At 50.7% G+C, this 24198-nt stretch overlaps 1 protein-coding gene across 1 annotated transcript in view; it reads left to right on the forward strand.

The window, feature by feature from the left end:
• Nucleotides 1-24198, forward strand: part of MAP2K6 (mitogen-activated protein kinase kinase 6) — a 39953-nt gene that overhangs the window by 4639 nt on the left and 11116 nt on the right. The window contains exons 2-5 of the mRNA XM_027890395.1: nt 19220-19286; nt 19983-20031; nt 22482-22595; nt 24042-24161. Coding sequence (XP_027746196.1) covers nt 19220-19286; nt 19983-20031; nt 22482-22595; nt 24042-24161 — 350 coding nt within the window. The remainder of the gene's footprint in view (nt 1-19219; nt 19287-19982; nt 20032-22481; nt 22596-24041; nt 24162-24198) is intronic.

Below are 24198 nucleotides of genomic sequence, written 5' to 3' on the forward strand. Positions count from 1 at the left end.
TTTGACCAAAGGCCCTGCAACCTATTGAAAATATCCCATTTTTATGTGAAACACTCTTTTCCCCCAACCCCCCCCCCCCCCCCCCCCCCCCCCCCCCCCAGCTAAAAGTCTCAGTGGAGCAGATGTAGAGGCTCAAACGGTGGTAGCTGTTGTTTTTTTAAAGCCTAGGTAGGTGGCAGGTTGTTGCTGGTGTAAGATTAACCCGTGAGCAGCTCCTGTGGGTTGTGCAATGTGCGTTTTGCCTCGTCAGCACCACCTCAGCTTCTCCCCACTCACACACACTCACTCCCGTGACACAGGACCTGGCGAGGGCACAGGGAGCATGGTCAGCCAGGTGCAAGCCTAGCAAAGCCTGGACTAGCAGCAAACAGCCAATTTCAGTTGAAGTTGTTGATTCCTTTTTAATTTTTCTTTTTTTTAAGGGTACCTTGTTGAATTAGCTTTGCCCTGTTGCGTGTGGTGCCTGCCCTGCTGCAGGGATGGAGGTGCCTGTGGACCTGCTTTGGGTTGAGAGGGGGCAAATGTTTGTAAAGAGGTTTAAAAGCTTCATGCAGTGCCGGGCTGGAGGAATTAAGCAGCATGGGAAGAGGGAAAACCAGCTGGTTGGGGTAGAAAGTTTTTGGCTGGAGGTGATGTCTGGCATAAACCAAATCACTGCTGTGCCCAGGGAGCTGAGCCACCACCTGGCTGAGCCCTTCCAGTCGCGGTGTTTTGCTGCCTGCACCCCTGCAGTGTCCTAAGGAGATGTTTTTTAGGGTGCCCTGTCCCCATATCCCGACATGTCACGACAGCAGCAACGTGCTGGTCAGGGCAGCACCTCCCCAGTGCTTGGCAGGGACAGCACACAAGCATTTAAAGGCTCAAGCTATAGAAGCAATTACAGCAATAAAAGTGATAAGTTGCAGGGGGAAAAAGAGCAAAGAGCTGCTTTCTCCTCAGTGCCACACCAAGTGCTGCTGCTTTGTTACTTCAGCCTCCAAAAACTCCGAGGCTCCTTCGGGGTGAGTTCCCTCCTGTGACACACTCACACACAAGCTGCTAAGGTGAAGCAAATGATGCTCAATTAAAACCACAGGAGCAATTTAGAGAGATGAGACACCTCATTCCTCCCAGAGTACTGGCATTAATGGAACACAGATTTGCAGGTTCTGGGTCCTGTAGCTGCAAATACACAACAAGGTGACTAAAAAGTTGCCTTTTTCTCCCCAAACAGTACCTGTGTTGTCACTTGTCTGTTTTCTCTTGCTGAAAAGAGCTGTAGCAACACCTACAGAAGGTTCTGAGGAAAGGTTTGAAAACCACCACACCTGAAAAAAAGCTCTGATCCCTTTTTTAAGTTGGAGAAAAGAAGAACAGTGTGAGAGTTTTGCATGGGAATGCAAGTTCATGGGGCTCCCTGCCTTTCACCCCATGAACTTGCATTCCTGATGCTCAGCCTGCCCACAGGGGCTGCTCCTGCTCCAGCTCCAAAGGCAAAGCTCTGCACTTCACGTGCTGGGCAGGTCCCAGCTTTGCTGGCAGCGGGTGGCACAGGTAATTCTGAGTAAGAATGACTCACCTGAGCACGCAGGTGTCCCTTACTGCACTCACTCATGTAGTGGGGGATCATTTTGGGGTGCATTGGAGTTGGCAGCTTGGCAGCATTATTGAGTGGAGCGTTGAGTCAGTCTCCAGTGGCTGGATAAATTGCAGGACTGTTCTTTTAATTTCAGACATGGACGGAGCTATAATTAAAAAAAAAAAAAAAATCTGTTTCATTACCTGTAGAGTTACTTAACTCCCTTCCTTAGGGCCTGTCTGGGAATAGTTTAAGGGATTAGCATTATCAGCTAGAGCAGTGTTAGAAGGAAAGCAGATCCAGGAGCCTGGAGCTGTGCCATGACAGATATTATGATCTGTGGTGGCAAAGTGGTGAAGGCCATTCAGTGCAATTTCCATTATCTGCTCATTGCGCAAAAACTTGGGGCTTTCTCTGCTTTTGTTTTCCAAATCCACAACATTCTGCACTTTGACAAGTGTGAATGGAAGAGTGTCTCCTGCTCAGTAACCCTGGCTTAGTAAAAAAAAAGCAATTTGGTGAGGGGAAGTGTTGAGACTGTTGCTTGTAGGGCTTTCTTCTGCCTCAGAGCCAGGATTAAACCTATCCTTCAAACCTTCAGCCAGGCATTCCAAACACCCCGTTGATGTTTCAGAGGGTTCATCCCACCATGAAAGTCTCTGGAGTGCTAAAGCACTTCTGAGTCACCCTTGCTTTGGAGATGGTGCAGAACATCCTTTGTGGAAGCTCCGAGAAGCCACTCCTGCATCCTGGTCTGCCGGTGTGGCTGAGCATCCCTCTGGATTTGCCTCCCAGAGTCGGGCAGGAGCCTGAATTTGTGCAGGCACGGTCAGGGCAGCATCTGATGGCATCAGGAGAGGGCTTTGGGGTAGGAGCTGCTCTGGCTGCTTCCAGTTGCTGTAGGAGCAGCGGCCGTGGCTTTTCGGGCTGCAGAAATGTGAGTGCTGCAAACAGGCTCTGCAGCTGAGGGAGGGTTTCATATTTGTGAGAGAAAAAGGCTTCCCCCCCCCACCCCTTCCTTATTTGAGCAGGAAAAGTTCACGGAGCAAAGCTGATCCAGTTTCTTGCTGTTGCTGTTTTGTTAGCCTACTTAGCCTGCAATTTTATAATCAAGGCTGGATTTTCTCAGCCTGCAGCCGGGCAGATCAAAAATCACTGGGGGAACTGAAGCCCGAGCAGCATCCACTTCTACTGCATTCAGATGGAAACAGTGAGGGGAGGGGGGAAGGAAAGAAAAACCAGCAGAAGTTGCAGATGAGATGCCAAAGATAAGGCAGCAATAGAAAATCAGTGCAGGAGTCAACACTTCACTGTGTGTGCAATAAGAGGCCTCTAATGAAGGCTGAATCAGCACGGACTTGGGAGCTGCTTTTGAAGGAGAGGCTTTTTCTAAACCAAAATATGTAATTGCACACAGTGAAACATGCTTATCAGTGCCAAATGGCCTCAGAGCATCCTCTGGCTGCTCTGTGGAAGTCCCAGGCAGCATGTTTTTGTGCCTGTGTTCATCCTGCAGTGGGGTCTGATCCCGAAGTTCCTCGCTCCCGTGTTTTCAACAGGGCTTATTTCACACTCCAGCAACAAGTTGTAAAAGTTACAGCTTCACTCCACGTTATCATTTATCTTGTGAATGTTTATTGCTCCTCCAGTAGTTCAAGGTCAGATATAGAAAATGACTCAGAAGTCTTTCGTTGTTCTGACAGCTCCAAAGTGATGGAAGTCCCCATCTGACAAAGACAGACCTTCCCAGAGAACCAGCACCAAAAAGGAAGGGAGAGGGAGGATTTTAAAGGCAAACCCAGCATTCATTACTGACTTTATAGAGTAGGTTTAGATTAGATATTAGGAAGGAATCCTTCCCTGTGAGAGGGGGGAGGCCCTGGCACAGGTTACCCAGAGAAGCTTTGGCTGCCCCATCCCTGGAAGTGTCCAAGGCCAGGTTGGACAGGGCTTGGAGCAACCTGGGCTGGTGGAAGGTGTCCCTGCCCATGGCAGGTGGTGGAATGAGATGAGCTTTCAGGTCCCTTCAAACCCAAGCCATCCAGTGATGCTTTCCCTGGATTGGCTCCATTCTGTTTGCTCTCATCATCTCCCATGTGCAGGAGCCCCAGCCAGAGCCCGGTGGATTCACGGGCTAACTCAAGTGCCTGCATGTAGGAGGTGAAGGATTCACTTAAAAACCAGGGAACACGAGATGAGAGAGCTCTCCTGGCACCAGCCCTGCATGGAGGGTTTGTGCAGCACCTCACAGGGCCCTGGGCACCGGCTCCTTCTTCCAGGGCACTTCTCCAGTGCTGGCAGCTGGCCCCCCGCTCAGACACACTTCCCAGCTTTGGTTTCAACACAGCCCTTTTTCCTAGGGCTGCTTTAATTGCCTGCAATTAGGGTCTGCAGCACTGCAAAAGCATGAAGAAATAAAACCCAGTTTGGCTTTGTGGGGGCTGGGATTGATTTCTGCTCTCAAACAGCTGATGCTGTGGCCTCCTAGGAGGGAGGTGTCGGCCTGGGACAGTGGGGTTTGTGCTTGTGGCTGCCCAGGGTTAAAGCACAAATATGGGATGTTTGTTGTAGTTTTATTCAAGGAGTGAACACCTGTAGGAGCTGAGAATAGCCATCCTCTTCTGCCAGTTGGGTGAAGGAAAAGGCAGGGACTTCACATGCTGTCATCAAGCCCCCTTTGGGCTAAGCTACGTCTTAAGTAGATTTGTTTAAGCACTGAGCCTCAGCACTTGGCAAAAGTGCCTCAGGCAGCAGCACAAGCCACAGCACAGGGCTCTGGCAGGCCTGAAGGTGCAGTGGGCCACCCCAGCCCCTGCAGAACAAGGTCAGGCTCTGGCCAAGCTGGGACTCTGCTGTTAGTGAGGTGCACGCACAGGTCTGACTGTGATTTCCAAACTCCTTCCACGTTTGGGAGGGAGCAACAGGACAGGGAAGCTGCTGTGCTTGAATGTGAACAGCACTGAAGTTTGGGCCGTGGAGCTGTAGCTGTATCCAGCTGTCTCCTCTTGCAGGTTTGCTCCTCTGAACAGAAAGATGCTGGTTAATGCAGAACTCCCTCCCAAGCAGACCTTGGTACTTAACTCTGTTAATTAAATGCTTTCGAAAACCACAAGATTGACCTTCACTGCATGCCCACAGATTTTTCTCTCATTTAACAAGCAGAGGGTTGTCAGAGTAGCCTATTAAAGCAGAAGAAAGGCAGTGCTCTAATACTGTTGGGTTTTGACCTGTTCCAAAGCATTTTTCTGCTTTTTAACTCTTAAGAGATGAAAACCACAATCCTCTAACAACCTACCAGGAGAAACCAGGCTGGAGACAGGGAGTGCTTGGCTGAAGTGTGGCACAAAGTCTGATAAAATTGTGAATATACATTAAATTGAAGTTTTTTTCAGATATCTATACAATAAGCCAAGACAGCCATTATATAGACAGGTCCTTGTGTAACCAGAGAGCTGTGCTGTGTGGCATGGAGTTGTCCTTTGGGAGATACCCTCTGGAAAAAAGTACAGGCAATTAACACAGACTCTTGACTTCCTTACCTTTCCCAAGGACACCAGCAATTTGCTCACTGCTAATAAAACTTGGAACATCCCTACGGAAAAACTTGAATTCCTGCCAAGGAATCAGTTCCACAAATTAACTAAAATACCAGCTTGGTGCAGTGCATGGAAGGACATCCCACACCAGCCCCCCGACAGAACAGCATTGGAACTGGAGGGGGAGAGCCCAAAATAGCCCCTGGCAGCTGGGGAGGGCGGCACAGGAGCTGCATTCAGGGATGATCAGTAGTAAGTTGCTTTTCTGGAGGCAGGAAGGGCTGAATTTGCAGCATTTGGTGGAGGGAAGGACCCCAGGGCTTGCACCTCAGCATGTGTTTGTAGGGTGACAGCAGGGGAACGTGCCCTGGCAACCCCCTGAGCTGGGCAGCACCACAGGCTGCCTTGTGGCACCCCCTCAGCTTCATTCATGCCATCAGGCAGCTTCCTTTGGAGCTAAGCAGGCCATTTTTGTTTTGCCCCTATTTTTTTTTCTTCCCCTAAAAAAAAAAAAAAAAGTTTGGTGCTTCCCCCGCAAGAAATCAGGAGCTTTATGTCTGATAAGGGGCTGGAACAGCTTCCTGCACTAGGAGAGCATTCCTCCTCTGGCTCTTCCTGCAGCCAAACCAGAACAATGCCAGCACTTCCAGCGTCATCAGCCATTCCCTTCACCTCGGAGCCCACTCCTTGAGGGTCCATCCTGTCCAGCATCTCCCCAGCCAGCACCTCCTGCAAAATGGGGGGGCTCCTTACCCAGCAGCTCGTTTGAAAGAGGCAGGAGCAATCCTGAGGTTCAGTCAGAGCAGCTGTCCCCAAACAGGGCCCTGTTTGCACGAGTAGGGGCTGAAGAATTTTTTTTTTCTTTCCCCTTAAAGGAGAAGCTAAATAGGATTTTTTTTTTTTTGGTCATGTTTTCATCTTGAAGCTACATGTGCACGTGCTGAACTTGCAGCATCTAAGCCCTCGTGCAGGAGTCAGTGGGACTGAATGTGCTTGCTTGGGGTTGAGCACACGCATAAGAATTTACAAGGTTGGGATGTATTTTGTCCTGGTTGCTAAGTGGGATGGACATTATGGATTTTGTGTCCGTGATTTATGGTATCCTGCTGCTCATGGTTGCTTTTTTTTTTCCCCCCCTCATTTCTGCTCTTCTTTTTTTCCCCATTTCTGCTTATCTGCTCTTGCACACAGAAGGCAGGATCATTTTTGGGAGTGTGTGTGTGTGTGTAAATGCAACGACAGTCTCAAAACTCGCACGGGGAGTTCTGTGAAGGCTTTGACAGGAAGGTTTATAAAGAGAGGTTTGTGTTTTCAGCTCCTCGATCAGAAGGCTGAGTGGAGAGATGTGACCTGGTGGGCTTTGATCCACGTGGACATATGGGGAGAGAAAAAAAAATGTGCCCAGTTGTGTCAGGGACACTTTATTAGGGGAAAAAGGGAGAAGTCTTGCTGCTTTGTGCCACAGTGCTGTGCTGTAATGGATTTCTTCAGCGTGTTTTCCAAGTTGAGATCAAATTGCCTGATGAAAACTGGGGAAAGGCTTTTGTTCTTTACATACTGCTTGCTCTTGGTGTTGGGGCAGTGCCCAGAGCTGCAGAGCTGGAGCCTTGGGTGGCTTGGAGGGGACATGGGCTTGGCTTTCCTGCAGTTCCTTTGGCTTCTCCCTGGGAATAGTGTTCCTGGATGTTTTTAAAGTAGGACCTACACGTTGGCTGGAGGCATTGCCAGCAGAGGGAGCAGGAGTTGGTTCCTCCCATCTGCACTGTTCAGAACTGTGAATTAGTGTCTTTAATAATTTAGATATACAAATAAGCAAATAAGCTCTTAAATCATTCAAAGAATGGCTGTTCTAACAGGGTAGCACAAAGGCAGACTGGTCAAAGCCATGTTGAAAAATTAAGCACAGTGTTTGGCTGAGCCTTTACCAGAATTCCCCCATGACAAAATGTTAGGCAAGGAAGCAGTTCCTCCTCTTCCATGGCAGCACTGCTGGTGCTGTGACATTCCTCTAATGCAGGAAAACCTCTGGGTGAGGTTGCCACCTCATTTCTGACCTATGCATGGATTAACATAGGCCTCCTGCTCCCCAGGGACTTCTGCAGGAGGTGAGGATGGTCACTGAAGGAATGGCTTGCGGCACATTCCTCTATTTCCATGGATATTCCCATTTGGCTGTAAATATTATTGATGCTTCATAACTCGCAGAATGACCAAATCAATGAGCACTTTTCTCTCTTTGGAACATAAATGGCTCATTTTGACTAGAGGGTGGCTTTACTCGTGAGCAGAAAATGCTAACCCCAGGTTTTATGTGCAGAGCACCAGCAGTAGATGCCTGACAGAGGTGCAGCTGAATTACAATACGCTGAACAAATTCAATCTGTGCTTGGTGAAATGAGACTCCAGGACAGGCACCCCACAGGGAAGGTGCACAGTGGGTGAAAGCATCTCCGTGGAGAAATGGGGCTGCACTAAGATGTGGGGAGCAGGAGCTGGGAGATGAATCTCTGTGCTTGCTTCTCTGGGGGCGGTGACACCCCAAAGGGGCCATTGGCTGAGCTCCCCAGGCGAGTCCTCCCTGGCCCATCACGCCCTCCAGCTTTAGCAAGTCCTGCTTTTTCTAGCCTTCTGACTCATTTTGGCTGAACAAGCCTCAGCTCTTGCCGCCGTGGCTTTGCCAGTGGATGCCACGAGGCAGCATCGGGCACAGGAGGGGGATGATGGGGAGCCACCACTCTCCGTGTGTGGGTTGTCCCTTTCAGGACTGGAAAAGGGGCTGAAGGTGTCAGGTGCCCAGACTGTGCGGTCTGACACAGCTTTTTACACCCCTAATCCTGCTCAGCCTGGCACTTAGGATGGGCTTAATGGGAATGTGAGCTCACACTGAGCACGAAGCACCAGCGAGACACAGGAGCCTTCCCGGCTGGAGCAGCAGGGCTGTGAGTGCAGCACAGCGGAGAGTGGAAATGTCACCTTCCTCTTCCAAAGCAATTTGCATTTCCCGTGCTGGCAGCACATCTGACAGCTCCAAGAGGCCCTGGCTCGGTGCTGGCACTGCCAGGACAGCAGCCCCTCCTCTCCGGGGGCACGACCTGGGCACCCCTCAGGGCTGGGCAGCTGGGGAAGGTGCAGGAGCTGATTGGGTTTTTCAGGGGAGGTGAAGCTCTGCTGCAGGGCCCCCACTCTGCTTCCCTGAAAACCCTTTGCAAGATGCCCCGGGAGAAGATCCCAGCTGCACCGGGCACACTGAAAAACCTGGAAAGCAAAATTGAAACTGGAGGGAGACCTCGAGCGAAAGGGTGTTTGTGGGGTGTCTGTGGGGTGTCTGATGGGGAGGGGATCTTATCACCCTAAGAAAATTGGAGATTGAGGCTCTGCAGGGCAATGGGGAAAGGAGATGGACTCTGATCCCTGTGGGTCCCTTCTAACCCAGGATGTATTATGACTCTGTGATTGTATGAGGTTTACTGTGTCGGGTTTTCTGGGGAGCAGCGGGTTTGGGAAGCATAAAAGTGTTTGTAGCTGGGCTGTGGCACATGGATTGAAGGCAAATCCTGCCCCCGTGGTGGATGAGGCAGATGGAGCACCTGCTTTTATGTTAAATATAGGACAGTTGCTGGTGCCTGCTCGCTGTTTGTGTGGGAAGCTGCTCAGAGCCCCGTGGCTGCGTGTGGTCACTCACCGAGGTGAAATCTTGGTGGATAAGGGGAAGTTAAAAAAAGCAAGTGGAGCACTGGGAATGATGCCCAGTTCGTGAGCAAACCCTCAGCATCCCCTCAGCTCTCCTGTTGCTGTGGGAGCTTCAGCCCCTCATCCTTGGGGCTGCACGGGGGGGCACCCATGGCACGGCAGAGTCCCTTGGGAGACCTCTCAGGGTGCTGCCCCGAGGAGCAGAGCCCACCCTGCCTTCCTGAGGGGCAGGGAGCACAAAGGCCTGGATAACCTTTGCGTGCCACGATGCAGGAACATTTGGAAAGCTCTTTGCCCTCCTGTGCTCCTCTTCCTCTGCTGGCAGGCGTGGAGTCCGTGCCCCTGCCCGCACATCCCCCTGTGCCCGGGCAGAGCCCACCTCCTGCAGCGCCACAGGCAGGTGCTCTTTGGCACCCGGAAAATAGACATGAAGGTGGTGGCAGTGAAAGCAGCCTGGTCCTCCAAATCCTCCTGCACAAAAACCCTTTTGTTCCCCGGGTGGATTCCAAGAGCTTTTCTCCAGTTTTGATTCCAGCGAACTCCCACTGCAAGCGGGCGGACTGAGGGCTTGGAAACAAAGCAGCAACTAAATGAAAAGTCCCTCATAAAAAAAAAAAATCCCCACGAGGGGCTGGAGGCTCTTGACAAACAGCTCCCCCCAGCCTGCAGTTCCTGTGGATTTCCTAATTTGAGATAAGCAGCAAAGAAAACAGGCTCTGGGATGGGGAGGCAGCGCAGCCAGTGGACCTTGGCAGAGGGAAAATACGGGCATGATTTAGGGTGTGCTGGGGGACTGGAGGGAGCGCCTGCCCCCGCCGCTCGCCCCCAGAGCTCCACTGCTGGGATTTCTCATGGTATCAGGGGCCATGAGGCCCCAGTGGCCTCTGTTTCTCCGTGGGATCTCGACCACCATCACGTCCTTCCTGGAGCAGCGGGAGGATGCGGCCGCCCGAGTGCTGGAGGCGCGGGTGCGCCACGAGGGATGCAAGCATCTCCAGCGACTGTGAGGAGCAGAACACCGAGTCCTTTTGGGCATCTCTTGGAGCCCAGTGGGATTTTCCCTGAGCCTTTGGCTGCCTCTGGCTCTCACAGCCTCCTGTCGTGCAGCCACGGGTGATCTGCAGGCTGTGAGGGTGTTTGGCACGGTGTGATGGGGACAGAGGAGTGGAAGTGAGTGTTCCTCTGTGTGTGATGAGGGGAGGCTTGGGCCACTGCTGGGTGGAAAAACAGTTAAGCAAAGGAAGGTGAGAAGAAGGAAAAGGCTTTGGCCCCTGTGAGATTTATGTCAGGCTGTTGGAGATGGGAATGTGTGAGGGCAAACCATTGGATTTTGCATTTTGTGGGTTTACATTTTGCTTTTTGCCTCCACGGTGGTCTCTGGAGGATCCAGCATCTCTGGAGCATCCAGGCACAGCCCCAGCCTTGGCCCAGGCATGTGTTTTCTTGCAGCTAAAGGGTGTTACAGGTGGCTCACAAGCCTGATGGGGGTCAGTGCTGCTTTCCCATCCTCATCTTGAATCACCTCCGTGGATTTGGGTGAATATTCCCAGGTGCCAGGCGGAGCAGGATGGTGGTGTGAGCCCCTGCTTCCTCGTGCCCCCTGTGCAATGTGAGCTGCATCCTTTGGTGGCTGCCAGCGCCCTCACGCATGGATGTGAGTCAGAGCCCACGGCAACAGAGGTGTTTTTGTCTGAGTTCGTTATTGCACACACCTCCCTGTGCCAGGCCGAGGGGACACGCACACAAACAAGGCTTGTGCAACTCTGGGACTTGGGCTTGATGGGGTCCTTATGGGTCCCTTCCAAGTGGAGACATTCTGTGACTCTCTGACTGACTCCATGGCCGTGGATGGGGTCGGTATTGCTGGAGCTGGAGTCTGCACATCCTGGTGCCCCATTCCTTCTGTCCACCACCTCCTCTCCTCTGCCCAATGGATCTGAGGGCTGTTCCTGCTGGGTGATGTTGCACAGTCTGCAGGAGGTGCTGCAGTCTGGGAGGAGCTGTGCCCCTTCCCCCAGGCCATGGGGGTTGGAGCAGCTGGATGCACAGCCGGCTGAGTTCAGCCAAAGTGTTGTAACAGGGTTTTTAATATTCCAATCTCTTGTGCCCTGTGCTGAAAGCTGTAGGCAGGCAGAACGCTCCTACCTACCATCTCACACTTCCATCAGCACCTAAGGGATGATGGATTTAGGGCTGCTTTGCATTGCATCTGTTTTCTGAAGGGAAGCTGGCTGATCCAGAGGATGCCAGGGAAGGGCTCTGTCTGGCCTTGTCACATCTGCAGGCACCAGCGCGGTCCTGGCACCAGCCCAGCAGGAGCATGAGGGGTGGCCCTGTGCTGTGCCTGCAGTTCTCCTGACAGATTGGAAGTGATGCTGCATCTGGACTGGGAAGGGACATCATCTGGAAAAGCTGTGCATTGTCACCTGCCTGTCAACATCAGAAGGGAGGACGTGGCTGCTCTTTGCTGATCTGTGAGCGTGTAAACAGGTGCTGAAGGTCCTTTTCCTCTCATATTGGCGTTCCCTGCAAGCAAGCAGTGGAATGGGGCGCAGGGAACACATAGTTGGGAAGGGAAGTCCAAGGTCCTGGCAGTGGGATGTCCAAGCCCAGTGCTCCCTGCAGCTCCTGTGGGCTGGAGCTGCAGAGGGACTCACTTTTCTCTCATGGGAGATTCCAGGAGGGTACACAAGCGCCCAAAAGCTGTATCAGCTCCCTGCCCCCTCCCCAGAGTCCCTGCAGCCCCGTGTTCAGTGCTTGTCGTAGCACAGGATCTCGTGTCTAATCTCTATCAAAGTGTCTCTTCCGCTTTGCTCTCAGAAGGTCTTCTAAAATTTGGAGGTGCACTCTTACCAGAGTGACAGACAGACTCCCTTAACCAAAATGTGCAGATAGATAAGAAGAAATTGCATCCCTCTGGTTTCTGTGCTGACATGAATAACCCAGCAGCCTGCAGCCCTTTTGCAGGGTGTGCTAAGAGGAAAATGGGCAGAGTAAGAGAGATTAGCCCGAATCAGGAAATTACCTTCAAAATTGAATTACTGAAATAGAGAGCTTACTGAAAGGGGGGGGGGCAAATAGGTTCTGATATTTGCAGGGTTTGGTGACATTTCTCTGTGTGTCTGCACTGCAGGAATCAGGGATTAGTCTCCTGGAGCCGGTGTTGCAGAGCTTTGTGCTTCGCCTTGTTCCAGCGTTCTGTGCTGCTCAGAGCTGCCCCACAGGAGTGTGTCCTGCTGGAGGCCAGCCCGAGGCAGGCACCAAGGGCTGACCTTGTGATTCCAGCTCGCAGCAGAGCTGGAGATCTTTGTCTCGGCCGTGTTTGTGCCTCGGCAGAGCTGACCCGCGTCGAGCGGGGAGCTGCTCCCGCAGCAGAGACACAAATAACCCTGGCGTTGCTCAACCCCTGCCACCGGTGCACTGGGTGCACCTCCACCGCTCCCTGTGCTGCCCTGCTATTTTGGTTTGGGGCCTCTCCTGCCCTGGGTTTATTACAGGTTGCAGGGTTGAGTCAGAGGAGCAAGTTGGGCCCTGCGACGGAGAAACCCTGGGGCAAGCGCTGGCATGGCCGGGTGCTGGGGCACAGCTGGGGCACAGCTGGGTGCTGGGGTGTGTTTGGGGCACAGCTGGGTGCTGGGGTGTGTCTGGGGCACAGCTGGGTGCTGGGGCATGTTTGGGGCACAACTGGGTGCTGGGGCACAACTGGGGCACAGCTGGGTGCCTGGTGCATGTTTGGGGCACAGCTGGGTGCTGGGGCATGTTTGGGGCACAGCTGGGTGCTGGGGCATGGCTGGGTGCTGGGACATGGACAGCCTCTGGGTGCTGGGGCACGGCCACCCTCAGGGCAGGACAGTGAGTTACATTCTCAGCACTTTAATGTGGGTGTAAGTGGTATCAGGTCGTTTGGGATCAGCTGGTACGTGGTCACTGGGTGAGCTGTGCCCAGGCCTTGGCTTGCTGTGCTCTTCTCGTCTTTAAGAGCCTTGGGAATCGAAGTGGGCTGTGAATGCAGCACGGTCTGCTGTGTGTTGTGCCAGGGTTTCAGGGTTTCCCGTGGCTGTGCTGTTCTGAAACGCGTTGGCAAAACCCACCGCGGGCATAGAAGTGCTCTCCCTCTTGCCTTTCCCTCTTCCTGACCCAAAAGGTGGTTCCTGGGTGGGGGAAAACGGGAAAATAAATAATGCTTTAAGCCAGACGTGGATGTGGCACCAATTGACCCAGCAGCTCCATGGCACCGAAAGGAGAGGAGGAAAGCCTGGAGCTCATGGCAGGCTCAGCTCTGTTCCCCAGACAGCCCTGACATGAGTTGTTAGGGAAACAGATTTCAAATTTGCCGTTTCCAAGGAGTTATTGCAAACAGCCAGGAGGGAAAGACACAGATAAAGGAAGTGTGGGAAATGTCCCTGTCCTGCACAGAGGACATACCATCATCCTTGCTGGAGCGTCTCCATTTGCCTCCAATCCAGTTTCTCGTGGCAGTGATGGAAGAGCAACCAGTGGCACTTGGCCACGTAGTGACAGGGAAGCAGCTCAGTTTATTTCAAGGAGACAAAAAAAGCACAGTACCCACCTCATCCCTTCCCTTGGCCTTTGGTTGAAACTTCAGCAGCTTTTAAGCGTTGCTTGCATATTAAATTCTTTTTCTGTGGCTTCATGAGGGCTTGGAAAACAGATTTTCAGACCCATTTTTCCATATTATCGGTGCTTACGTTAACACCTGGATTTTGGTTTTGTCCAGAAATTAGGGCTTGGCTAAAGCTCTGCATTTCCAAACTGGATGGTGGGTGCAGCTCCAGCCACTCACCAGCCACTCACCAACCATGGTGGCTGGTTCAGGAATTTCTCCCCCATTTGTTCTCTTTGAGGACTTGATTCCCATTACGGGTGGAACAGAGCCAGGTTGTGAGAACGAGTCCAGGTACAGCAGCATGGACCCGACTAGTTCCAAATGTGCTTTGTTATCTCTGTGTATTTTCATTTTTAAGCAGCAGTTTGGCTGGGAGCCTCAGGAGCCTTTGCTGGGTGGCTCCTGTTTAGTCTGGAGGGGGTGAGTGTTTGACTGTGGGGACACCAGGAATGCTCACGGCCTTCCTGCTCCTGGGATGTCCCCACTTGTGGGATTCCTTGGTGGAAAGACATGGGCAGCATTAATGTGTTTTTTTCCTTGAGAACTGGGGAGTGGCGACAAGCTGGTGCTGGGGCAGGTGGCTGAGGACTGAAGGAGATGGGCAAGTCCATTTTTCCCTCATGTTGGAGATGAGGGTTTGCTTACACAGTGAGTGGGAGCTGATAGGGGAAAACCAGACCATTTGGCTTTCAAAAACTTCCAAGAAATCAGACAAAAAAAAAATCCTTAGGAAATACAGGAATAGTAAATGAGCCACTTTTATCTCCTGAAAAGGTGGGAGAAAGAGGCATTTCCCGCCTGTGAAATGTTACCAGCAAGTTCTGTGCTGAAGAGTGTTATTTGAAAGGAAATGTTGCTACATGGCTATTGAACACAGCTTTAATAAATTGTGGTGAAGACAGAACTAGTTAATATCCTTTGATGGAAATAGGAGCTTTTTGTGGCAAGGAACCATTTACTTTGGATTAAATCATGAAGAAGTTTTTGACTGCAGTGAAATGTCAGGAGACAGGGGAATGGGATTTTCCTTCAGAAGTCGAAGTTTGTTTTCTGTTACAGCCTATGTGGGCAGTGAATTCCTCTGTCTTCCCTTTCTTTGTTATTCTCTGTTCTGCTTCCTACCCTCTCCCTGCGAAACTTTGAAGTTTCCTTTTTCAATACTGATATTTAACGGTGCCCTAATTGAGGGGGGTTAACAACATCCATCTCCGTGCCCTGTCAGTGCCGGTGGGAAGAGGTTAATGAACCCGCTGGAAGTGTATTTTTCTCCCCTCCCCGAGGAATTGGGTTTAAGACCTTCACAGGGAAGTATTTAATGTGTTTTCTTTAAGTCAGGGTTTCTTTTACCTATTAGGATTTTTGCTTTCAGACCTCATTTGGTTCTCGGTGTTGGCTCAGTTGGGCTGGTCTGAGCCGTGCAGGGGTCACTGCTGGGGCACGGGAGGTTGTGGTGATGCTGCAGCCAACTGCTGGAATTACAATCATGGAATCATTAAGGTTGGAAAAGCTCTCCAAGATCATCGAGACCAAACATTAACCCAGCACTGCCAAGCCCACCACTAAACCACGTCCCCCCGAGTGCCACCTCCGCTTGAACGCTTTGAGCACTTCCAGGGGTGGCGATTCCAGCACTTCCCTGGGCAGCCTGTTCCAGTGCTGCCCAACCTTTTGGTGAAGAAGTTATTCCTAAATCTAATCTAAACCTACCCTGGCACAAGCAGAGGCTGTTTTCCTCTCATCCTCAGACTATTCCAGGTTCCTTGAGCAGTGCATTTGCAGGAAGGGGTGGAGGCTTTGTAAAGGTGGCAGCTTTTCCATCCCTGGTCGATTTGATATGTACTGGGGGTGATTTTTCTGCTAAAAGAAAGTAGATTCAAGCTGCTTGCTTAACACTGCAGATACTCTGGATGTTTTGCTGAATCCAAGCTGGGTTCTGGAGATGTCTCTCAGCATCTCTCCAAGCCAGGCTGGTTTTTTCCCTCCTCAGTTATTCTTAAAATTAGGCTCTTGAGTCGAGTGCTCGTGCATGTCTCCGTGTGGCAAATTGCAGGGAGAGCTCTCAAATGAGCTTTAGCTCGAAGGCTCAGGGACCAGCAAGGCTCCAGGGGTTGTTTCCACAGAAAACTCGTGGGTTTTTGGGTGCTGGGAAGCAGAGGCACAATCCCATCTGCTGATCCCCCAGCACCAGGAACCTTTTGCAGCAGGAGCCACGTGTAGAGTTTGTGCTGTGTGTGTGATAGCTCACCAGGGCTTTCCTTACTGCAAATCCCAAGGAATTGCAGGGAACCCCATGCTCAGACCCTGGTTTGGGCCTCAGGAGCAAACCTTGTGCTGTTGTTTTGGTGTCTGAGGCACTCAGGGCTTCTGCACAGCTTGGGTGGGGATGGCTGGTGCCTGCCATGGGTGGCTTTTGTGCTTCAGCCTGTCTCTGAAGTGGGGACTTCTTTATTTAATCAATCACCTGTTTTCATCAGATTTGCAGTCTCCCAAAGCTCAGTTTCTCTGTCAGGTGGGGGCTGGAAATGGGCCAGTGGATTTACACTTACCACAAGGGACACAGACCATCAGATAAACACACGGGGTGATTTTCTTCGGGAAACAAAGCTAAAAATAGTAATGATTCATAAAAACACTGTGGAAAATACTGGTTTTCTGGTGGATGGAACAGGTAACATCCAATTTTATATGTTATTAAGCTGCCTCCACATTCTAAGCTCCCGTGCAGATGATTTTCTCTGCAAACTGCACTTTAATACGGCGTCATCTCTCAAAGCTGTGGCAAACTGTGGGATTTTATTTTGACAGCAAGACACTTGCTTGGCAGTTCCTATTGAACAGAACTGATCTTGGGACTTCCAGTTATTTTTTTTTTCCCTTAAAGAAAACAACCCTAAACCCTTTAAGCAGCCTTGTTTTGGGGGGAAGCCCTTTGAAGGACGTGTGACCTGGACCGTTGAGTTTTGGAGCAGCTTCAGGGGCTCAGCTGAGCCCCTCTTGTGCAATGGGGACCAGTTCCTGCACCCCACTGCAGCCTGCTGGGGTGGCAGCCCTGGCTCTGCTCCGTGTTCCTGGTTTTAAGGCAGTGTCAGGGATTGCTGATGCTTCCTGCAAACCACTCTCAGCCACCGGCCCCAGAGGCTTGGAGAGAAGAGTGCTTTGCATATTGGAACAAAAGGAGCTCAGATCCAGTTGGGAGGTTTGAAATTGCCTGATTTCAGCCCAGGATTCATTAAAGAACCCCACAGTGAGTGGAGTCACCACATTCCCCCTCCTCATCCCGTGGGTACTGCAGGTGCCAGTCCCAGATACAGCAATTCCCATTTGCAGTCCCTTCCTGAAATCCATGTTCTATTCTTGCTGCTGTTGTCTCTCTCTTCTTTCTTGAAAAGAAAACCCCAAAAGAATGTTAAACTGTGCCTGTGTCTTGGCAGCTCGAACGCACTGACAGATTGTGCCTCCAAAAAATGGCAAAGTTTCAAAATATTGTATTCTGTGAAGAAGAGACAAGGAAAATAAACTCCCCAAAGTGCAGATTTTATTTCACCAGAAGGCGGAAGGCTTTTAATATTTATTTGGGTTTGGCACTTGGCTACCTAGTTCTGCTGACACCACTTGTGAGCCACGATAAGATTAAACGCTGCACAACCTGTTCTGGTTCCAGTTCAAATTAGGGAAATTTCCAGTGGGTTCGTTTTTCACCCTCCCAGAGCTGCCCCAGAGCGGGTTCTTGAGGTTCAGGTGCAGCACATGGGGTGGTGCAAGCAAAACCAAGAAGGGAAAAAGATAAGAAAGGCAATAACAGAGCAAATTCATGCCTGTTCCTCATTTGATTTCGGTGGTGCCAGTGCGACCGTAGCAGAGGGGAGGGCTGGTCCTTGCAGCTGGTGAGTGTTAGGAGGGAGAGTTGAGCTCTGAAGAGGCAGTTCCTGCCTCTGTGGGCACCTGGGTGGATGTTTGTGTCTGGATTTCCACACACAAAATCAGGAGGAAGATGCTTTTCTTGTGCCTGTGGTTGTCTTGTTTGCTTGGGGACGCAGGCGGGTTCCTGGAGGCAGAGTCTCCACTGGGATGGCAGGCTTGGAAACTGCCAGAGAAACAGCGGGGTTTTGTTTGCCTGCACTGCCAGACCTGTGTTTTTGGGATTCCTTTTTTAGCTGACACACCAACATCCAGGGCACTGTTACCCATTTAGCATCCCCATGGATCCGAGGGGCACCTGGCACAGCTTGGGCAAAGGATGGAATCCAGAGCATCCAGCACAGCAGGGCTTGCTCCTCGGTTGTGCCTTCTGGATGCCTGTGGAGCACAGATAAGAAAACCAGAAGGAAAAGGGGCACAGAACTGCAGGAATTCCTCCACTGGGTTTTAGCACCGTTTTTACTTCCTCACAGACCAGCTTTTACCTCTTGGGAAGACAGGGCTGTTCTTCGTGCTTCTTGCTGCTTTTATTTTGCCTTTTCTGTGTTAGGTTGGAAGCTCCTGGGAGCAGAGAATTAGCTTTTTTTCCAGTTTCCCCCCCCTCCCCTTATGTAAATTCACAGCTCTGTTGATTTCTAATCTTGATAGTGAGTGTGCACAGGGGTTTCCAATAAATTCTTTTCCTGTGAGGTGTCAGCTGGGTTCTTCCATCCTCTCCCATCCTGGAATGACTCTTTGCCAAAAGGAGTGAGCCCGATCCCGTCTTTTGGAGCAGGAAAAAAGGAAAAAAAAATTAAAAAAGAAATAATAATGGCAATCTGAATTGACTAATTGATTCATAAAGGTCATTTTCCATCCTGGGTGCCTGCACTTTGATCCAGGAGCCCTCTGGCACTGGGATTCACAGGCATCTATTGACATGAGTTTGTGTCAAAAGGAAAAGCAAATTGAAACAGGGATAGGTGAAGTTTGAGAGGGAGTGTTGGGAACAGAGGGTAAAAGTCCTGCTTAAAAGAAAGACAGCAACTGATATAAATTGTTAGGTTGGAAATGCCAAACACCTAAATTAGATGCTGTGCCTTTTTGGGAGGGGGGTGGACCAGGGATTTTCTTACACAGCCAGATGTTTACCTTGGGGTTTTGGTGACATGACTTATGTTCCCAGGTTATTTTATCCATGAATTCCAACCCCCTTGCTGAAATGTGGCTGTATATGTGTAGTCATAAAAAGGTTCTTGTGTTTCTCTGCCCTGCCTGGCTCTGTGTGTGCCGGCTTGGACCCCCTTTACAGGAGAGCTGCAGTTGAACTCCTTCAGAGCTTGAGCTGCATCCAGCTCAGAAAGGCTTGGCTGGTCAGTGTGAACAGAAACAAACAGCTTTGAAGCCTGCAAACTTAACTCTGCTTTATTTTTCCTGGGTTTGCACAACTTTAATGACCAGGAGATGAAACATCCAGTTAAACGGAATCAGAACCTGGACTTTCAGATTCAATTTTAAAAGAGATTTTTAATGCTGCCAGGGTTTGCAGTTATGTATCTGGAATGGTTTAAAATCCAAGAAATATTTTAAGGGATCCTGCGTGGGTAGGAGGAGAAATACCTTTCCCTTTGCATTTTCTGCCTTTGCCAGAGCTCTTGCCTGTTTTCTGTACCAAGTTGGCAGCCAGACCTTGCAGGTCTAAATGAAGACTTACTGAACAAAGGCACTTTATGTTTGAACTCCGTGCCCTGAGTCTACACCACCAGCCTGGCCAGGCATTTATGTTAAATAAGGTCAACAAATATAGACAAGCTGTGTTTTGCAAATTAACCCCAAACAAATCATAACAACAACAACAACAGCAACAAAAAAAGCACCTTTCTTTAACTCTGCCTCTTTCTTGTTTCACAGGCAAGAAGAGAAATCCTGGGCTGAAAATTCCTAAAGAAGCATTCGAGCAACCACAGACAAGCTCCACGTAAGTCTGCGAACACTGAAGGCAGAATGAAGAGAAAACCACAAAGCCCAGTTGCTTCCAGCCTTTGCTGGAGCCTGCAACTGTCCCAGGCCAGGCTGGACAAGGCTTGGAGCAACCTGGGACAGTGGAAGGTGTCCCTGCCCATGGCAGGGGGTGGGACTGGATGAGCTTTCAGGTCCCTCCCAACCCAAACCGTTCCATGACTGTGTGATAACACATTCACAGCCCTTGTGTTTCTCAGGTATAACCAAGGGAATCTCAGCCCACCACCTGCACCCATCACATCCCCTTTTTTTCAGCATGTGTTAGCATGTGCTGTGTGGCTGAGGTAATAATTTACAGTGGGTTTAGGCCTTCATGCCCATTTAATCCATTTTTCATACAGGCTGGCAGAGAGTTGGTGCTTGCCTTTCACAGTGAATCTCTCTGGGTTCCTGCATGGGGAGGCTGGATGTGAGAAATGGCCAATTCCAGCAGTTCCTTCCTGAGCCCTTTTTGGGGTGACTTTGTGGGTCTTGGCTGTATCTGTTGATCCTGCAAAGCCAGGACACTAAGGCTGCTCAGGACTTCCAGGTCTACTGGATGAAGGTGTGAGGGGATGGCCTGAGGGGACCACAGGGGTTATTATTTATTTACTGAGGAAAAATGATCTTTTTGAGCCACATTTCACATCTTTTCCCTTTTTCTTTTCTTCAGGCCACCCAGAGATCTAGACTCCAAGGCCTGCATCTCTATTGGCGAGGAGGTAAGGCTGAGTGACCTCTGGGGACAGGTGACCATCACTTCAGCCCCCCCCCCAAAAAAAAAAAGGGTAGATTAATAAATACCAGCTATCAAAAACAACACAGCCCGCTTTGCTCGAAATGGAAGGCAATTGCTGGATAAATAAAAGCTGAGAGGAGCCAGCCTGGGAGCTCTGGGGGCTTGTGAGCCCTGACAGCCACCTCCAACCATAAATATCTGACTGGCATCTGGTGTTTGAGCTCCTGCAGCAAGGGCTGTGTGTGTGGGACACCAGTGTGGCCCCTTGGCCAGCTGCAGTGGGACCTACTGGCTGGCACTGCTCTGCTGAACATGCCCCAAACACTCCCCCTCTGCCTCCCATGGCACGTGGGTTCCCTTCATATTTTCCACCCTGGAAATTCCTTCCCTGCTGCAGCAAGGTGCAGCTAATCCCCTGGAAATAACGATTACAGAGCGAGGGGGTTGCTAACAGAGCGTTTTGCTCTCCTCTGCAGTTCCTTTGCTGATTTAAAGCCCTCATCCAGAGTACTTCCCTTCGCTAATATCGAAGGCCATCTCTCCTCAGGAGTCTTAACTCAGGGTAGATCTTCCTGTCCTGGAAGCAAATCCTTCTGACAGCATGGAAGGCAGTCGGTCCACCTGATGGTCTGAAAAAAAATAGCAGGCAAAAAACCAAAACCCAGGCCAGTTATTTTGATAGGAAAAAAAAAAGGGCAGAACAGAATCCATAAAAGCACTTTAAAGCTGGACAACAAATTTATTAGGTGCAGAAGGTAGGCCTTGGTGTCAGTGAGTTAATTTATGAAGTGAAATGCTAACCCAGTAGTGTTTTATAATATCTATCTTTGGATTGCTTCTCCCTCATTTTGTATTTTCCCTGGCATGGAGCAGGGACTGGAAGGTGGAAACAGTGTGAGATGCTTCTGCAGCAAAATGGTGCGGCACAGAGGCAGAGAAAACGCTGCCTGCTGCTAGAGCAAGCAATGCTCCAAGAAAATCCCTGCTCCCCTGCAGTCCCAGGGATGTGAAAAGGCTCCAGTGCTCCAAAAAGGCTCCGTGCACAGGGGCAACGAGCCTGTGTTGGATGGTGCAAAGACAAACACAAACCCCAGAGCTCAGGGTGTTACAGGCGCAGGTCTGTGGCTGGTTCAGAGGGACTGGCATGCCATGGCTTGCATTTCCCATGGATCTGCTACCTGTTTATCCAGCCAGGTTCCTTTAGCATGGGCTCCCTCTTCCACCAGCTTTTCTGCACTCAGCCTGATCCCGAGGGACAGCCACTTTCCCTCCTCGCCCTTTAAACTTTGCTGCTGGTTTGCAGAGAGCGCTCCAAGTGCTTTTTTGGAGAAGGGACCTCATGAGCAGCAGGAACAGTGCCAGAGGTGCTTAAATCTCTGCTGTTACTCCAAAATGTTAGTCAGGGCTCCTTGTGCACATTCCCACAGTGCATCCCTGCTCCCCGTGGCATCCCCAGCCACTGCAGGCTGCAGGAATTTTTCTGCTGTGCCGGCAAAAAGCCGTGTGGGATTATTCCCTGTGAATCCCTTCACCCTCACCCGCTGCCTTCTGGAGGGTGACTGATGTGGTTGTGCCTTCAGCAAACAGAATGGCTGGGTTTAGTGGCAAAGGCATGCTTTAAACATCCAATAATAATAATAATAATCAAAAAATAGAGCGGCTGCACAATATTGAGGCAGAAAGGGAGAAGGGCAGGTTGGGATGCAGGGTCCAAACAAAGTCATCCTCTGGGTAAGGCCAGGAGAAAGAGATGGTAGACAAAATAAATCCTCTGTGGTTTGAAGATGGGGCGCACTCAGCTGGTATTTGGCCCATCTGCAGGTCTGGAGAAATAAGCTTTTTTAAGTGTTAAAAAAACTGGGAGATATTTCCGTGATTATTTTGGGGAGGAGGGTGAGAGGAAAAAAAAAAAAAAGAGACTTAAGGTGATTCCCAGGGGGAGAAGCTGCTGTGGTGTTTTCCATCCCAGCTCTTAGAGGATGGAGAGGCTGAAAGTGCTGCCAGCTGAAGGTGACTGGAAGAGCACGTAATGATAGGACAAGGGGGAATAGATCCAAACTAAAAGAGAATGGGTTTGGATTGGATATTAGGAAAAAATTCTTCCCTGTGAGGGTGGGGAGGCCCTGGCACAGGTTGCCCAGAGAGAAGCTGTGGCTGCCCCATCCCTGAAGGTGTTCAAGGCCAGGCTGGATGGATCCCTGAGCTAACTGGGCTGGTGGAAGGTGTCCCTGCCCATGGCAGGGGGTAGAACAAGATGATTTTTAAGGTCCCCTCCAATCCAAACCATTCCACGATTCGGTGACCCTGCAGACCGCGATCCTGTGTCCTGGGGAGGCGGCTCACAGGGTGAGGGGATGTCCCGAGCAGGGCTGGGTTTGGGGGGTGTTTCTCCCCTTGCACAACCATGGCCACCTGCTGGTTTTTCTCCCCCAGAACTTTGAGGTGAAGGCCGATGACCTGGAGCCCATCTCCGAGCTGGGACGAGGTGCGTACGGGGTGGTGGAGAAGATGCGGCACATGCCCAGCGGGCAGATCATGGCAGTGAAGGTAGAGTGAGCCTCGGGGGGCTTTGTGTCTCTGTCGGGGTGTGTGGGCACAGCTCTTACCTCGCTTCTTCTCACACGTGCCTTTTCTGAGATTTACTGCCTTTGCTTCGCTTCTTTCCTCATGAAATCCTCTTTCTGCAAGTATTCTCTAACAGTGTTTTGCTCTCTGCAGTTCCTTTGCTAAGTTTAAAGCCCTCACCCAAAGTGTTTCCCTTTGCTGATGCTGAAGGCCATCTCTCCTCAGGAGTCTAACTCAGGATGGATCTTGCTGTCCTGGAAGCAAATCCTTCTGACAGCATGGAAGAGCAGTCCATGTGATGGTCTGAAAAAAAAATAGCAGGGGAAAAAAACCCCAGGAGTTTTGATCGAGTTTTGAGCTTGAGGGACTCAAAGAGTGCTCAGGGAGATTTGGGCCTTTCAGCCAAGGGATGTGTTCTAAAACTATGGTGCTCAGTGTGTTTCCAGCACTGCAGTGCATCAGTCATTCACCTTCATCCACAATATCCCTGTTGCTCTATAATTCTCTTTGCCATAATTTTTTAAACATACATATTTTTTTTCTGATGCAGCCATACCCTCAGATTCAGGGCTCCGCGCTTTGTAAAGAAGAGCAAATTTAATTGCATGAGAGAATTTTCTCCATCTGGGACTTTTTTTAGGCTATTTGGAAGGGGAAATTTTTGTTGGGATTTTCACATTTTGCCTGCTGCAGTGGGATCCTGATCCATGGCAGGCTTGCAGATGCTGTTACGAAAAGTTTTCATAACAACAGCTTAGACTCATAAATTTGGAGCTTAGGGAAATGGTCATGGGAAAATTTGTAAGTTTGAGTAGGAGCAGTTTTTGCTTGGCTGAGTTTTCCCTCAGGTTTCCTTTCTGAATAAGGAAAAAAAGAGATGCAGAGTTGGAAGCTCTGAGCAAAGTGAGGGAAAACTCTTCACTCCTCAGCTATGGATTGACTTTGCTGGGGTGTGCTGGGTGGGACATTTCTCCCAGATGGGAGTCTCCAGGTATTTCCCATCTCTTCCTGGGAGGCTGGGAAATGCCCATTTTCCATGCTCTGGTGCAGGGCTGGAGCCCTCTCTCTCAGGACCAGTCTGCTGATGTAATAGAATCCTCTGCAGCTCCAAAATCCCGGCTTTCCACCAGCCTACGACCTGCTTTCCTGCTCCTTCCTGCTCTCCCAACACTCGTTTCTTTTGGCTGTTGCAAAGAGAGGTGTTTGCAGGGAAGAGCAAAATCCGCTGGGGTTTGGGCTGGGGTGGGAGGATCCCTGTGCTCCTGCCGTGGGTGCTGGGCTTGTGCTGTGCCTGTGACTGAAGGGGGGTGATAAAAGGGGGGCCCAGGGGGTGTGCTGGAAGGGTTGGGGTGGGGGTGAGGGCCCTGTGGCCAGCCCTGTGGCACCCAGGTGGGCTGACAGCCACCGCTGACCCGCCCTGTCTTCCAGCGGATCCGAGCCACGGTGAACAGCCAGGAGCAGAAGAGGCTGTTGATGGACCTGGATATCTCCATGAGGACGGTGGATTGTCCCTTCACCGTCACCTTTTACGGGGCACTTTTCCGAGAGGTACGGAATGCTGGGGCTGGGCCCTGCTGCCTCTTCT

Source organism: Empidonax traillii, unplaced genomic scaffold, assembly GCF_003031625.1.
Source record: "Empidonax traillii isolate 1590-97213 ecotype Southwest subspecies unplaced genomic scaffold, ASM303162v1 scaffold286:size1162393, whole genome shotgun sequence".
Taxonomy (NCBI): domain Eukaryota; kingdom Metazoa; phylum Chordata; class Aves; order Passeriformes; family Tyrannidae; genus Empidonax; species Empidonax traillii.